The sequence below is a fragment of the Bufo gargarizans genome, chromosome 2, assembly GCF_014858855.1.
Source record: "Bufo gargarizans isolate SCDJY-AF-19 chromosome 2, ASM1485885v1, whole genome shotgun sequence".
NCBI classification, from domain to species: domain Eukaryota; kingdom Metazoa; phylum Chordata; class Amphibia; order Anura; family Bufonidae; genus Bufo; species Bufo gargarizans.
This window is the reverse complement of record NC_058081.1, coordinates 228831964-228847353: the sequence shown is the minus strand read 5'-3', so window position 1 is coordinate 228847353 and position 15390 is coordinate 228831964. Positions and strand designations below refer to the sequence as shown.

General features: G+C 53.2%; 1 protein-coding gene across 4 annotated transcripts in view; it reads right to left on the bottom strand.

The window, feature by feature from the left end:
- MCM10 (minichromosome maintenance 10 replication initiation factor) overlaps positions 1–15390 on the bottom strand; it is a 58616-nt gene that overhangs the window by 37855 nt on the left and 5371 nt on the right. For 3 of the 4 annotated variants that reach the window (XM_044280083.1, XM_044280086.1, XM_044280085.1), the window contains exons 4-5: positions 3093–3218; positions 2110–2250 (exon numbers count right to left, since the gene is read on the bottom strand). In XM_044280083.1, coding sequence (XP_044136018.1) covers positions 2110–2250; positions 3093–3218 — 267 coding nt within the window. The remainder of the gene's footprint in view (positions 1–2109; positions 2251–3092; positions 3219–15390) is intronic. The other variant, XM_044280084.1, reaches the window with a different exon arrangement.

Sequence of the window (15390 nt, the reverse complement as noted above, 5' to 3'; positions counted from 1 at the left end):
TCACAATACATTAGTAAGTGCCTTGTATTAACTTTGTCCACATGATAAATGCCATTTGCTGAAGTGAAACATCCTCCCTTAAGGACCCGCGCTGGTGGACTTAAGGACCAGCGCTGTATATGTAAAGCGGGCTGATCGGGCAGGTGCAGGAGCTGCGCCCGCCCGATCAGCGGCAGGGGTCCAGCAGTCACTGATAGCCGGACCCCTGCTGTATGTGCCGGCATCGGTAAAAACACAGATGCCGGTTCATTAACCCTTGCACTGCTGCGGTCAGCGATGACCGCGGCACGTGCTGGGTCCTGCCGGGTGCGGGTGGCCATCAGGTGCTTGCGCTGCTGTGACAGGAACACAATGGCATCGTGGCTGCCTTCCATGACAGGCTGTGAGATCCAGCCCCCTTACAGCCAATGTATTCCAATAAAGAAGTATTGTGATGCATTGTAAAAGGGATCAGACCCCCAAAAGTTGAAGTCCCAGAGTGGGCCAAAAAATAAAGTAAAAAAAAGAAGTAAAAATATATTTTTTAGATATATATATATATATATATATATATATATATATATATATATAAAAAGTTTTCCCAAAATAAAGTAACTTTTTGTAAAAATATCTATAAAAATATCACATGACCTAACCCCTCAGGTGAACACCGTAAAAAGAATGAAATAAAAACGGTGTCAAAAAAGCCATTTTTTTGTCACCTTACATCACAAAGTGTAATAGAAAGCGGTCATATGCTCCCCAAAATAGTGCCAAACAGTCATCTCATCCTGCGACAATCATACCCTACCTAAAAAAAAAAAAATGGCCCAAAAAGTAAAAACTATGGCTCTCTGACTATGGAGACACTAAAACATGATTTTGTTTAAAAACGATCCAAACATGAAATAGACATTTGGGAAATGTAAAGTAATAACTATTTTAGGAGGTATCAATTTTGAAAATCGTGAAATTTTCTATTTTTTGGGTAAATTTTTATTTTATTTTTTTATACATAAAAATGAAATTTTTACTCAAATTTACCACTGTCATGAAGTACAATATAGTACAAGAAAATCTCAGAATGGCTTGGATAAGTAAAAGCGTTTTCACCACATAGAGTGACACGTCAGATTTGCAAAAGGTGGCCTTGTCCTTAAGGTGAAAAATGGCAGGGTCCTGAAGGGGTTAAAGGTGTAACTTTTTTTGTAATGTACATTTCTATTAGAAAAATAGCTCTCAAGCGGCCCATTTTGTGCCTTAGCAGCGCTCCCTGTCTACTGTTTTCCTTAATGAGATAGATATATCTTATAGGAAGGCACAAGGGACCATCGTTGATGGTAGATATGTGTCACCGAAGTGGGTGGGTGGGTGACTACTCCCCACGTTCCAAGCCGGGTCTTGACTGGCCTAAAAACAGCCAGCAGTGTCAGGTGGTGGTGATTGCCTCTCTCTGACTGTGGAGCGCTGTGTGGGATCGGAGTCTGAGCTGGAGTTGCAGTGCCTGTAAGGCCTCATGCACATGGCCATCGTTCGGCTGTTCAGTGCCCACATATTGCGGACCAGCTGTTTGCGGGCCGCAGTACGGCCACGGCCGTGTGCATGAGGCTTAAGACCAGGCATCCTCAAACTGCGGCACTCCAGCTGTTGCAAAACTACAACTCCCAGCATGCCCGCACAGCCTACAGGTATCAGCCTACAGCAGGGCATTGTGGGAGTTTTAGTTTTACAACAGCTGGAGGGCCGCAGTTTGAGGATGCCTGCCTAAGACAGAGGACAAAGGGAGGTCCACATTCACCCCATGGGGATTACGGTACTGTGCAATACCCTACCTGTGTGATTCTATAGATACGGGACTTTATTATTTCTTTAAGGCTGGCTGGAGCAAGCCGGTCAGTGCCGTTTACTGCCTTATTGTTTTATCAAGAATAAAAGAGAACCGTTGCTTTGCTTTCCTGCTAAAGGCTACCATCGGACAGATCCCTAATATATAATTATATACATACACACACACACACACACACACACACATACAGCAATCAGTGTGGGGCGGGTCAGAATGACAGTTACACAATTATGTACCAAGTTTTCTTGATAAATTAACCTTCTTCAGATATAACTTGTCTTTACCTGACATGTGTAACTTTCTCTTAGGGGCTTCCTGTTTTCCATTTGATGTTTGTGGGCTTCCCAGCTGAGCTGCAAAGTCACTGGACTCGCGCAATAGTGGGAGGTTCCTCTCCTTTAATGGACTGCTTTGTGACTTTACTACTAAAAGCAAAGAAGTAAAATGAAATAAAACAAGTTAAAAGGGTTGCTGTTTTTTCTCATTTTTGTTAGGACGAATTCCCAGAAATAAGCCAATAACAAGTTACCTTTACTGCTGGGACCCCCAGCAATCAGTTATCTTTAGACAAATCTGCAATGTCACCACAGGGGGAAATTAAAGGGGCTAGGCATTTTCTGGCTACTTGTGACCAATGTGTAGGTAAGATTACTAAATGGCAGATGCTTATATTCCTTTGATGATACTCTGTGTCGTTTGCTATATTTCATAAATCATGCTCCTTTGTTAGACAAATCTTCTGTGCTGTCCACAAGATGGCTGCTGATGGCAGGTCATGTGATCAAGCATATTACGAGGACCAACACTTGGACCTTTTGTATACTGCAGGTAATCTTGCTAAACCTTATAGGTTCCCTCAGCGCTCAGTCCCATCATTCGGTGGGGGTGAGGTCACTCCTGCTCTCAGCTAATCAGATATGCAGGTGACCATAGAAACCTGTGTGCAGCGAGAGACTTGCTGAACTGTCCAGACTCTATGGTTCATGACTGAAGTAAAATCTGACCAATCATTACCTCTATATGTTGTCTTCTGCATTCCAACACACTGCAGCTTAGAGTTGCAAGGGGTATCGAGCTTTCGATATTGTTTTACCCGGATCGATCCGATACCGGGATTTACTATTTTCTGATACTGATCCATCAGAAGAACAGAAAAAACAAATCCTGTGCATCAGTTATGCATATTTGGCATCCGCTTGAGCCATTTCCATCAGAGATCTGTTTTCTTTGACAGAAAAAATAAAGCACTGCATGCAAAACATCTTACCCGATATCTTCATTTTGTTAGGCGGGGACTTCTGTTGAGGTGCAGAATTTGGTGACTGGGCAATGCCAGTCTGCTGAAGCTTTTCCTGCAACTTCTTCATTTGTTCCTGCATTTTTCTCAGTTCATCTAGTAAGTAATCACAGAAAATCAGTCAAGCCTGCATAACTTCTACAAATCCTGTCTTTCCCTGCTTTTAAGAATCTGGGTTATTTATTGCAGATGACTATGACATATAGCACATTTATGTGAGCCATGTGTGTTGTCAAGTACCAGGAGGGGAATACTTATTCTAATACACCAATCACAAGCAATAAAAGGATGTTGGCCCAAGCAACTGGTTTACAGTATGTGTCATTTGGCAGATTTTTATCATTTATATAGTTATTAGTGATTACTTTTACTGCTTTTATTAAAATATTTAAAAAAAAATGGGAACTATAAAATTGATGGCAATAGCATTGAGGTTATGTAGACTAGTTTACATATATTAAAGGGAACCTGTCACCGGGATTTCTCGCCCATTTTCCTTGGGGGACACAGACCTTGGGTATAGCTCAGCTCCCTAGGAGGCGTGACACTAAGTAAAACTGTTAAGCCCCTCCTCCATCAGCTATACCCTCAGCCTGGAGATAGAGGCTACCAGTTTTAGCTTAGTGTCCAAGGAGGCAAGACACTCCCTGCTACTGCAGGGCTGTTTTCTCCTTGTTATTTTTACTTTTTCTTCTAATTTTGTTATTTTATTTTTTCCTAGGGATACCAGAGACGCATTAGACCTCTCTGCTCTCCCGGGGTTGAGCTGCGCCAGTGCCAACTTATCTGCACTGCTGCCTCCCCCACAGAAGCAATAGGAGGATCTGGGCAGCAATGGCTCCCCTACATCCCGCCAGCTAGGGGGTCGCCCGCACGCCAAGCCCCTCTTCCAGCTTCCTGGACTCTAACCTCCTGTGTACATCGCTCGACTTCTGTGGGCGCTCTCTGCTGCTCACTGCTGTTCACTGCTTCTCTGCTGCTGCTGATCTGGGCCATCTCCTGACGTTCTTCTGAGGCACTGGTAGGACAGTTAACCCTCTCCTAACCCTCCTGGTCATAGCTGCTATAACCCTTTGTGGTCTCTATATTAGAGTACAACCACACTTCAGCATGTCAGATCCCACAGGTGCCCCCAAACCCTGGTACCATGCCTGTACCGCCTGTAAGGAACTTTTTCCGCGGGGGCAATCTGAGCCGCATTGCCTTGCATGTCAGGCCCCAGTGCAGGGCCCGCTTCCCGCTGCGCCCCCCGGTGCCTCTGAACCCCCTGACTGGGCTAGGTCTCTGTCTCAGGCGGTGGAAAGCCTTACACACGTAGTGGGCCGTCTCGTGGATAGACCGCCTCTCCCGCAGGCTGCCACAATCCCTGTCGCACCCGCTGGGACTACCGTTTCTGCCGCCCCCACTGGTTCCCTGCCTCCCAGCGAATCTTCCAGGGCCCGGCATACTCAGAAACGTTCAAGGGTTGAGCGCACATCTTCTCCAGATGCTTCGCTCTCTCCGCCATGCGTGCGAGCTCAGTCAAGTCTATCCTCTCAAAGGGATACGCTTTCTGAGGGAGAACTGGCGGATTCGGACGTGGACATGGACTCAGAGCTTCCGTCCAAATTGGCGTCCGCGGTGGGGCATCTTGTCACTAGCATCCGTGATACCTTTCAGCTACACGATGACCCCCCCAGCTCTGAACAGGCCGGCGTGTCCTTTCTCCGCCCCAAACAGGCCTCCAAGGTTTTTCCCATACACGCTGATTTTTCTTCTGTGGTATCCAAGGCTTGGACTCGGCCTAACGTCCGCTTTATTACACCCAAAAAGCTGGACATTTGTTATCCCTTTCCAGCGGATTCTGTGACCACGTGGACATCCCCGCCTAAGGTTGATCCTCCCGTGGCTCGCCTGTCCAAAAGCACTACTATTCCTGTACAGGACGGATCTTCCCTCCAGTCTGTTGAGGACCGTCGTACGGAATCCCTCTCCAAGGCCATATTTACTGCCTCTGGTTCGGCCCTTAGACCGGTCTTTGCCTCCGCCTGGGTTGGCAAAGCGGTCTCTGAATGGGGTTTGCAACTGGAACGGGAGTTAGGGTCGGACGTCCCTGTTCAGGACCTCCGTTCCTTAGCCCAACTAATTGTTCAGGCCGGAAAATTCGTCTGTGAGGCCTCCCTTGATGCGGGTGCCCTCATTGCCCGTTCCTCTGCCCTGGCAGTTTCTGTCAGGAGGGAACTCTGGCTGAAGGTTTGGGCGGCGGACGCCGCTTCCAAACGCTCTTTGGCCGGCCTACCATTCACGGGTTCCCGCCTGTTCGGAACCCGTCTGGACGAACTTATATCAGAGGCCACGGGTGGGAAGAGTACTCACCTCCCCCAGTCCAGGCCAATGGGCGCCCCCCGTGGTCGCGCTGGTTCGTCCCATTTTCGGTCCTTTCGCAAGCCCACCGGGTCTAGACCCGCGGCCAGTTCTTCTTCCTCTGGCCCAGCCCAGGATAGACGCAAGAAGCCGTTTTTTTCGGACGCAACCTACCTGGCGCAAGTCCCAGCTTGCACGGGCTCCCACAGGCCAGCAGCCCTCTGCCTGAAGGTGCGCCCCCACCCACCCGGGTGGGGGGCCGCCTTCTCCTATTCAGGAACGTATGGCGGGCCCACATCTCAGACGCATGGGCGCTCGAGATTGTATCTTGCGGATACAAAATCGAATTTGCGTCCATTCCGCCAGACCGTTTCTTCCGATCCCGTCCTCCGCGAGATCCCGTACGAGTGGCCGCCTTCTTCGCGGCCATTCACTCTCTAATGGACAAGGGTGTCGTCGCCCCCGTGCCTCCGACGGAAAGGTTCAGGGGGTTCTACTCGAACCTCTTTGTGGTTCCCAAGAAGGAAGGCTCAGTGCGTCCGATCTTGGACCTAAAACGCCTGAACCGTTTTCTCCGACTGCAGAGATTCCGGATGGAGTCTCTCAGGTCCGCAGTGGCCTCCCTGGAAAGAGGGGATTTCATGGCCTCAATCGACATTCAGGATGCATACCTCCACGTTCCGGTTGCTCCATGTCATCACCGCTTCCTGCGCTTCGCGGTGGGGGACGATCACTTCCAATTCGTCGCCCTTCCCTTTGGTCTGGCGACGGCTCCTTGAGTGTTCACCAAGGTCCTGGCCCCTGTCTTGGCCCTTCTACGTTCAAGAAGTGTTTTTCTTCTCCCATACTTGGACGACATCCTGGTCAAGGCACCCTCCTTCTCTCAGACATCCCGCAGTGTGGAACTCACTCTGGAGACCCTGACGCGGTTCGGTTGGATTATCAACCACCCCAAATCTTCCCTTACCCCCTCCAGACAGCTGATCTTCCTGGGGATGCTCCTGGATACAGAGTTGGCGGAGGTCCGCCTTCCGTCGGACAAGCGTCTGGCCCTTCGCGGGTCGGTTCGCAGTCTCCTCCGTCATCACCGCCCTTCCCTCAGATCCAGCATGCGGTTGTTGGGAAAGATGGTTGCCTGTTTCGAAGCGGTGCCGTTCGCACAATTCCGATCCCGCACCTTTCAGAGGGCAATTCTGTCGGCCTGGGACAAATCACCGAGGAGTCTGGACAGGACCTTTCTTCTGCCTCCCCTGGCTCGGGCTTCCCTCGGCTGGTGGTTGCATATCCCTCTAAGGGGGAAGTCCTTCCGTCCACTGAACTGGCTGGTGATTACCACAGATGCCAGCTTACGGGGGTGGGGGGGGGTTTTCCCTCCCCGGTCCGTCCAGGGCGTTTGGTCTCTATCGGAGTCCAGACTTCCAATCAATATTCTGGAACTGAGGGCGATTCTTCTGTCCCTCAGACACTGGACCCATCTGCTGAGGGGCCACCCTGTTCGGATCCAATCGGACAATGCCACGGCTGTGGCATACATAAACCATCAGGGAGGCACTCGCAGCGCTGCAGCGATGCAAGAGGTGACCCTCATTCTCCTCTGGGCGGAGACGCACGTGCCGGCCTTATCTGCGATTTACATCCCGGGGGTGGACAACTGGGCGGCGGATTTCCTCAGCCGGTCCACCATCGACCCGGGAGAATGGTCCCTGCACCCAGAGGTGTTCGAAGCCCTTTGTCTTCGCTGGGGTCGCCCCGACGTGGACCTCATGGCCTCCAAATTCAACCACAAGGTCCCCCTATACCTGGCCAGGGCACGGGACCCGAAGGCATACGGCGCCGACGCGCTCGTCCTTCCGTGGCGCGAATTCTCCCTTCTGTACGTCTTTCCTCCTTTTCCCCTCCTGCCACGGGTTCTTCGGAGGATCGCGGCAGAGGGCGTCCCCGCGATTCTAATCGCCCCGGATTGGCCCCGCCGGTCTTGGTACGCCGACCTAATGTTGCTGTTGGCAGACGCACCGTGGCCACTGCCCTCCAGGGAAGACCTCCTCTCTCAGGGACCGATCTTCCACGAGCATTTAGGCTCGCTACGTTTGACGGCGTGGCTATTGAGACCGCCGTCTTAACACGACGGGGTTTCTCCGCGGACGTAGTCCGCACCATGATCCGGGCTCGTAAGCCCGTATCCTCTAGGATCTACTATCGGGTTTGGAGGTCCTATCTGGGGTTCTGTGAGTCCCGGAGCATCCCACCTCTCCGGTTTTCTCTTCCCACAATCCTGTCCTTCCTCCAGTCGGGTCTGGACCTGGGGCTGTGCCTCAGTTCTCTGAAGGGTCAGATTTCGGCGCTGTCTATTCTTCTCCAGCGTCCCCTGGCCCCTCTAGGGCCAATTAAGACCTTTTTACAAGGGGTGGCTCACTCTGTTCCGCCGTACCGCCCTCCAGTTCCTTCCTGGGACCTGAATGTGGTGCTCTCGGCGCTCCAATCAGCCCCCTTCGAGCCTTTACGGGAGGTCTCCCTTCGCCTTCTGTCCTGCAAGGTCATCTTTCTTGTGGCCGTCACGTCTCTCCGACGGGTGTCGGAGTTAGCGGCTCTTTCTTGCTCCGAACCTTTCCTGATCTTCCACCAGGATAAGGTTGTGCTTCGGCCTGTCCCGACTTTCCTGCCAAAGGTGGTCTCCGCCTTTCACATCAATGAGGACATCGTCCTTCCGTCGCTCTGTCCCTCTCCTTCCCACCCCAGAGAACGGGAACTGCACCGTCTGGATGTGGTCAGGGCGTTGAGGATTTACTTGGAGGTCACCGGGTCCTTTCGGCGCACGGACTCCCTGTTTGTGGTTCCGGAGGGTTCGCGCAAAGGGTTGGCGGTCTCCAAGGTGGCTATTGCCCGTTTCATTAAACTGGCGGTGTCTGAGGCTTATCGAGCCAAGGGCAGACCTCCGCCTTTCGGCGTCACTGCTCATTCCACCAGAGCAGTCGGAGCTTCCTGGGCGCAGAGGCATCGGGCCTCGGCTGAACAGTTGTGCAAAGCAGCCACTTGGTCCTCTCTGCACACTTTCACAAAGTTCTATAGGGTGCATACGCATGCATCAGCGGATGCTGCTTTGGGCCGCCTGGTTTTGCAGGCAGCGGTTTCCTGATGCTCTGGTGGTGTTCCGCCTTGGGTTTGTGGTCCCTCCCTTCTTGGACTGCTCTTGAACGTCCCAAGGTCTGTGTCCCCCAAGGAAAATGGGCGAGAAAAGGAGATTTTTGTATAACTTACCAGTTAAATCTCTTTCTCGCTCTTCCTTGGGGGACACAGCACCCACCCTTCTGTGTTTGGTTACAGGGTTATGGTCTGGCGCCCCGTTGGGTTGCTGGCTGGTTGTTTCCGTTATTGGTTGTTATCCTTTCACTACTTGGACACGCAACTGGTAGCCTCTATCTCCAGGCTGAGGGTATAGCTGATGGAGGAGGGGCTTAACAGTTTTACTTAGTGTCACGCCTCCTAGGGAGCTGAGCTATACCCAAGGTCTGTGTCCCCCAAGGAAGAGCGAGAAAGAGATTTAACTGGTAAGTTATACAAAAATCTCCTTTTTGTGTATAGAGCCGAGGACATGGGTTGCTAGATGGCCGCTAGCACATCTGCAATACCCAGTGTAACCATAGCTCTGTGTGCTTTTATTGTGTAAAAAGAAAAAGAAAAAAAAAGCCCACTAACGTTTCCGGAGCTCAGCCACACCAACTGTGAAGGGACCCAGCACGGCCCTGCATACGCCGAATCTCCTCCTTGTTCCCGGCGCTTTAGCGTTGTGACGTCGGGGAGCAAGGAGGAGATTCGGAGGCTGCGGGGCGGTGCTGGGCTCCTTCACAGTGGGCGTGGCTGGGCTCATAGTCAGACAATGCTGGACTCATCTACATATCTATAAAATCAGTTTTTTTACAGAATAAAAGCACAGAGCTATGGGGACTGGGTATTGCAGATGTGCTAGCGGCGATCTAGCAGCCCATGTCCACAGCTCTATACCCAAAATCCAGGTGACAGGTTCCCTTTAACCCCTTAAGTTCACAGGTACGCCCTGATGTCCCGGTCCCTGATGCCCCCCCGCCCGCAGCCCTCTGTGTTTATGTGCCCAAGGGGGGGGAAAGAGGAGGATCGCGGGCGGCAGGTGCGCGATCTTCCGCCCGCCTGTTTATTTTCAGGAGGACCAAGCGGTTGAATCATTGCTGACACTGATTTGTTTTAACCCCTTCCATGCTGCGGTCCATCCCTCTCCCATCGGGGGGCTGCTGCGCCTCTGCAGCCCCCCGGACAGGATGGGGTCACAGAGGGAGTTGTGCCTCAGTTGTGGCAGACTGGGAAGGTTCCCATGGCAACAGGACGCCTTCTCAGGCATCCTGCTGTCCATGGTGCTGAACAGATCTGTGCTAAAGGCAGAGTGAGTGAAATACAGTGCAGTACACTATATAGTGTACTGTACTGTAGTATACAGACATCCGACCCACTCGATCTTCAAGAGCCAAGTGGGTGTGGGAAAAACCCGGTAGGGCGCAGAAGGAAAGGAATGCCATATGGATTTTGGAAGGCAGTTTTTGCTGGACTTGTTTTTTGACACCATGTCCCATTTGAATCCCCTCCTGATGCACCCCTAGAGTAGAAACTCCAAAAAGTGACCCCATTTAAGAAACTACACCCCTCAAGGTATTCAAAACTGATTTTTACTAACTTTGTTAACCCTTTAGGTGTTCCACAAGAGTCAATGGCAAATGGAAATGTAATTTCAGAATGTTCTATTTTTTGTTACTTTGCTTCACAAAAAGTGTAATATAGAGCAACCAAAAATCCTATGTGCCCTAAAATAGTACCAAAAAAACTGCCACCTTATCCCGTAGTTTCCAAAATGGGGTCACTTTTATGGAGTTTCTACTCTAGGGGTGCATCAGGGGGCTTCAAATAGGACATGGTGTAAATAAACCAGTCCAGAGAACTCTGCCTTCCAAAAACCACACAGCGTTCCTTTCCCTCTACGCCCTGACGTGGGGCCGTACAGTGGTGTACGACCACATATCGGGTGTGTCTGTAAACTACAGAGTCAGGGCAATAAATATAGAGTTTTATTTGGCTGTTAACTCTTGCTTTGTTAGTGGAAAAAAAAAAAAAAAAGGATTAAAATGGAAAATTTTGCACAAAAAGGAGATTTTTGTATAACTTACCAGTTAAATCTCTTTCTCGCTCTTCCTTGGGGGACACAGACCTTGGGTATAGCTCAGCTCCCTAGGAGGCGTGACACTAAGTAAAACTGTTAAGCCCCTCCTCCATCAGCTATACCCTCAGCCTGGAGATAGAGGCTACCAGTTGCGTGTCCAAGTAGTGAAAGGAAACAACCAACAATGCAAACAACAGCCAACAACCCAACGGGGCGCCAGCCAAAACCCTAGAACCAAACACAGAAGGGTGGGTGCTGTGTCCCCCAAGGAAGAGCGAGAAAGAGATTTAACTGGTAAGTTATACAAAAATCTCCTTTTCTCGCCCATTTTCCTTGGGGGACACAGACCTTGGGACGTTCAAGAGCAGTCCAAGAAGGGAGGGACCATAACCCAAGGCGGACCACCGGAGCATCAGGAAACCGCAGCCTGCAAGACCAGGCGGCCCAAAGCAGCATCCGCCGACGCGTGCGTATGCACCCTATAGAACCTGGTGAAAGTGTGCAAAGAGGACCAAGTGGCCGCTTTGCACAACTGCTCAGCCGAGGCTCGATGCCTCTGCGCCCAGGAAGCCCCGACTGCTCTGGTGGAATGAGCAGTGACGCCGAAAGGCGGAGCCCTACCCTTGGCTCGATAAGCCTCAGACACCGCCAGTTTAATGAACCGGGCAATGGCCACCTTGGAGACCGCCAAACCCTTGCGCGAACCCTCCGGGACCACAAACAGGGAATCCGTGCGCCCGAAGGATCCGGTGACCTCCAAGTAAATCCTCAATGCCCTGACCACATCCAGACGGTGCAGTTCCCGTTCTCTGGAGTGGGAAGGAGAGGGACAGAGCGACGGAAGGACGATGTCCTCATTGATGTGAAAGGCGGAGACCACCTTTGGCAGGAAAGCCGGGACTGGTCGGAGCACAACCTTATCCTGGTGGAAGATCAGGAAAGGTTCGGAACAAGAAAGAGCCGCCAACTCAGACACCCGCCGGAGAGACGTGATGGCCACAAGAAAGATGACCTTGCAGGACAGAAGGCGAAGGGAGACCTCCCGCAAGGGCTCGAAGGGGGCAGATTGAAGCGCCGAGAGCACCACATTCAGGTCCCAGGAAGGAACCGGAGGGCGATACGGTGGAACAGAGTGAGCCACCCCTTGCAAAAAGGTCTTAATCGACCCTAGAGGGGCCAGGGGACGCTGGAGAAGAATAGACAGCGCCGAAATCTGTCCCTTCAGAGAACTGAGGCCCAGCCCCAGGATCAGGCCCGACTGGAGGAAGGACAGGATCGTGGGAAGAGAAAACCGGAGAGGTGGGACGCTCCGGGACTCACAGAACCCCAGATAGGACCTCCAAACCCGATAGTAGATCCTCGAAGATACGGGTTTACGAGCACGGATCATGGTGCGGACAACGTCCGCGGAGAAACCCCGGCGCGTTAAGACGGCGGTCTCAACAGCCACGCCGTCAAACGTAGCGAGCCTAAATGCTCGTGGAAGATCGGACCTTGAGAGAGAAGGTCCTCCCTGGAGGGCAGTGGCCACGGAACGTCTGCCAACAGCAACATTAGGTCGGCGTACCAGGACCGACGGGGCCAATCTGGGGCGATCAGAATCGCGGGAACGCCCTCTGCCGCGATCCTCCGAAGAACCCGTGGCAGGAGGGGAAGATGAGGAAAGATGTACAGAAGGGAGATTTGGCACCACGGAAGGACAAGCGCGTCGGCGCCGTAAGCCTCCGGGTCCCGTGCCCTGGATACGTATAGGGGAACCTTGCGGTTGAATTTGGAGGCCATGAGGTCCACGTCGGGGCGACCCCAGCGAAGACAAAGGGCCTCGAACACCTCTGGGTGCAGGGACCATTCTCCCGGATCGATGGTGGACCGGCTGAGGAAATCTGCCGCCCAGTTGTCTACCCCCGGGATGTAAATCGCAGACAAGGCTGGAACGTGCGTCTCCGCCCAGAGGAGAATGAGGGACACCTCTTGCATCGCCGCAGCGCTGCGGGTGCCTCCCTGATGGTTTATGTACACCACCGCCGTGGCATTGTCCGATTGGATCCGAACAGGGCGGCCCCTCAGTAGATGGGTCCAGTGTCTGAGGGACAAAAGAACTGCCCTCAGCTCCAGAATGTTGATCGGAAGTCTGGACTCCGATAGAGACCAAACGCCCTGGACGGATCGGGGAGGGAAACCCCCCCCCCCACCCCCGTAAGCTGGCGTCGGTGGTAATCACCAGCCAGTTCAGTGGAAGGAAGGACCTCCCCCTCAGAGGGAGATGCAACCACCAGTTGAGGGAAGCCCGAGCCAGGGGAGGCAGAAGGAAGGTCCTGTCCAGACTCCTCGGTGATTTGTCCCAGGCCGACAGAATCGCCCTCTGAAAGGTGCGGGAATGGAATTGTGCGAACGGCACTGCCTCGAAACAGGCAACCATCTTCCCCAGCAACCGCATGCCGGATCTGAGGGAAGGCCGGTGATGACGGAGAAGGCTGCGAACCGACCCGCGAAGGGCCAGACGCTTGTCCGACGGAAGACGGACCTCTGCCAGTTCCGTATCCAGGAGCATCCCCAGGAAGATCAGCCGTCTGGAGGGGGTAAGGGAAGACTTGGGGTGGTTGATAATCCAACCAAACCGCGTCAGGGTCTCCAGAGTGAGATCCACACTGCCGGATGCCTGTGAAAGGGAGGGTGCCTTGACCAAGATGTCGTCCAAGTACGGAAGAAGAAAAACACTTCTTGAACGTAGAAGGGCCAAGACAGGGGCCAGGACCTTGGTGAACACCCGAGGAGCCGTTGCTAGACCAAAGGGAAGGGCAACGAACTGGAAGTGATCGTCCCCCACCGCGAAGCGTAGGAAGCAGTGATGACATGGAGCAACCGGAACGTGGAGGTATGCATCCTGAACGTCGATGGAGGCCATGAAATCCCCCTTTTCCAGGGAGGCCACTGCGGACCGGAGAGACTCCATCCGGAATCTCTGCAGGCGGAGGAAGCGGTTCAGGCGCTTCAGGTCCAAGATCGGTCGCACCGAGCCTTCCTTTTTGGGGATCACGAAGAGGTTCGAGTAGAACCCCCTGAACCTTTCCGTCGGAGGCACCGGGGCGATGACACCCTTGTCCATGAGTGAGCGAACGGCCGCGAAGAAAGAGGCCGCTCGTACGGGGTCCCGCGGAGGACGGGACCGGAAGAAACGGTCTGGCGGAATGGCCGCAAATTCGATCTTGTACCCGCAAGATACAATCTCGAGCGCCCATGCATCTGAGATGTGGTTCCGCCAAACGTTCCTGAAAAGGAGAAGGCGGCCCCCCACCCGGGTGGGTGGGGGCGCACCTTCAGGCAGAGGGCTGCTGGCCTGTGGTAGCCCGTGCAGGCTGGGTCTTGCGCCAGGTAGGTTGCGCCCGAAAAAACGGCTTCTTGCGTCTATCCTGGGTTGGGCCAGAGGAAGAAGAACCGGCCCCGGGTCTAGATCCGGAGGGCTTACGAAAGGACCGAAAACGGGACGAACCCGCGCGACCCCGTGGGGCGCCCTTTGGCCTGGACTGGGGAAGGAGAGTACTTTTCCCACCCGTGGCCTCTGATATAAGCTCGTCCAGGCGGGTCCCGAACAAGCGGGAACCCGTGAACGGTAGACCGGCCAAGGAGCGTTTGGAAGCGGCGTCCGCCGCCCAAACCTTCAGCCAGAGTTCCCTCCTGACAGAAACCGCCAGGGCAGAGGAACGGGCAATGAGGGCCCCCGCATCCAGGGAGGCCTCACAAATAAATTTTCCAGCCTGGATAATTAGCTGGGCTAAGGAACGGAGGTCCTGAACAGGAACGTCCGACCCCAACTCCTGCTCCAGCTGCAAACCCCATTCAGAGACCGCTTTGCCAACCCAGGCGGAGGCAAAAACCGGTCTAAGGGCTGAACCAGAGGCAGAAAATATTGCCTTGGAAAGGGATTCCGTCCGACGGTCCTCAGCGGACTGGAGGGAAGATCCGTCCTGTACAGGAATAGCAGTGCTTTTGGACAGGCGAGCCACAGGAGGATCCACCTTGGGCGGAGATGTCCAGGTGGTCACAGACTCCGCCGGAAAGGGATAACAAATGTCCAGCTTTTTTGGTGTAACAAAGCGGACGTTTGGCCGAGTCCAAGCCTTGGATACCACAGAAGAAAAATCTGCATGTATGGGAAAGACCTTGGAGGCCTGTCTGGGTCGGAGAAAGGACACGCCGGCCTGTTCAGAGCTGGGGGGGTCATCGTGTATCTGAAAGGTATCGCGGATACTAGTGATAAGATGCCCCACCGCGGATGACAATTTTGACGGAAGCTCTGAGTCCATGTCCACATCCGAATCCGCCAGTTCTCCCTCAGAAGGCGTATCCCTTTGAGAGGATAGGCTTGACTGAGCTCGCACGCATGGCGGAGAGAGCGAAACATCAGGAGAAGATGTGCGCTCAACCCTTGAACGTTTCTGAGTACGCCGGGCCCTGGAAGATTCACTGGGAGGCAGGGAATCAGTGGGGGCGGCAGAAACTGCATTCCCAGCAGGTGCGACAGGGATTTCGGCAGTCTGCGGGAGAGGCGGTCTATCCACGAGACGGCCCACCACGTGTGTAAGGCTCTCCACCGCCAGAGACAGAGACCTAGCCCAGTCAGGGGGTTCAGAAACAGCAGGGGGCACAGCAGAAAGCGGGCCCTGCACCGGGGCCTGACATGCAAGGCAATGCGGCTCAGATTGCCCACTTGGAAAAAGTGCCTTGCAGGCGGTACAGGCGTGGTAC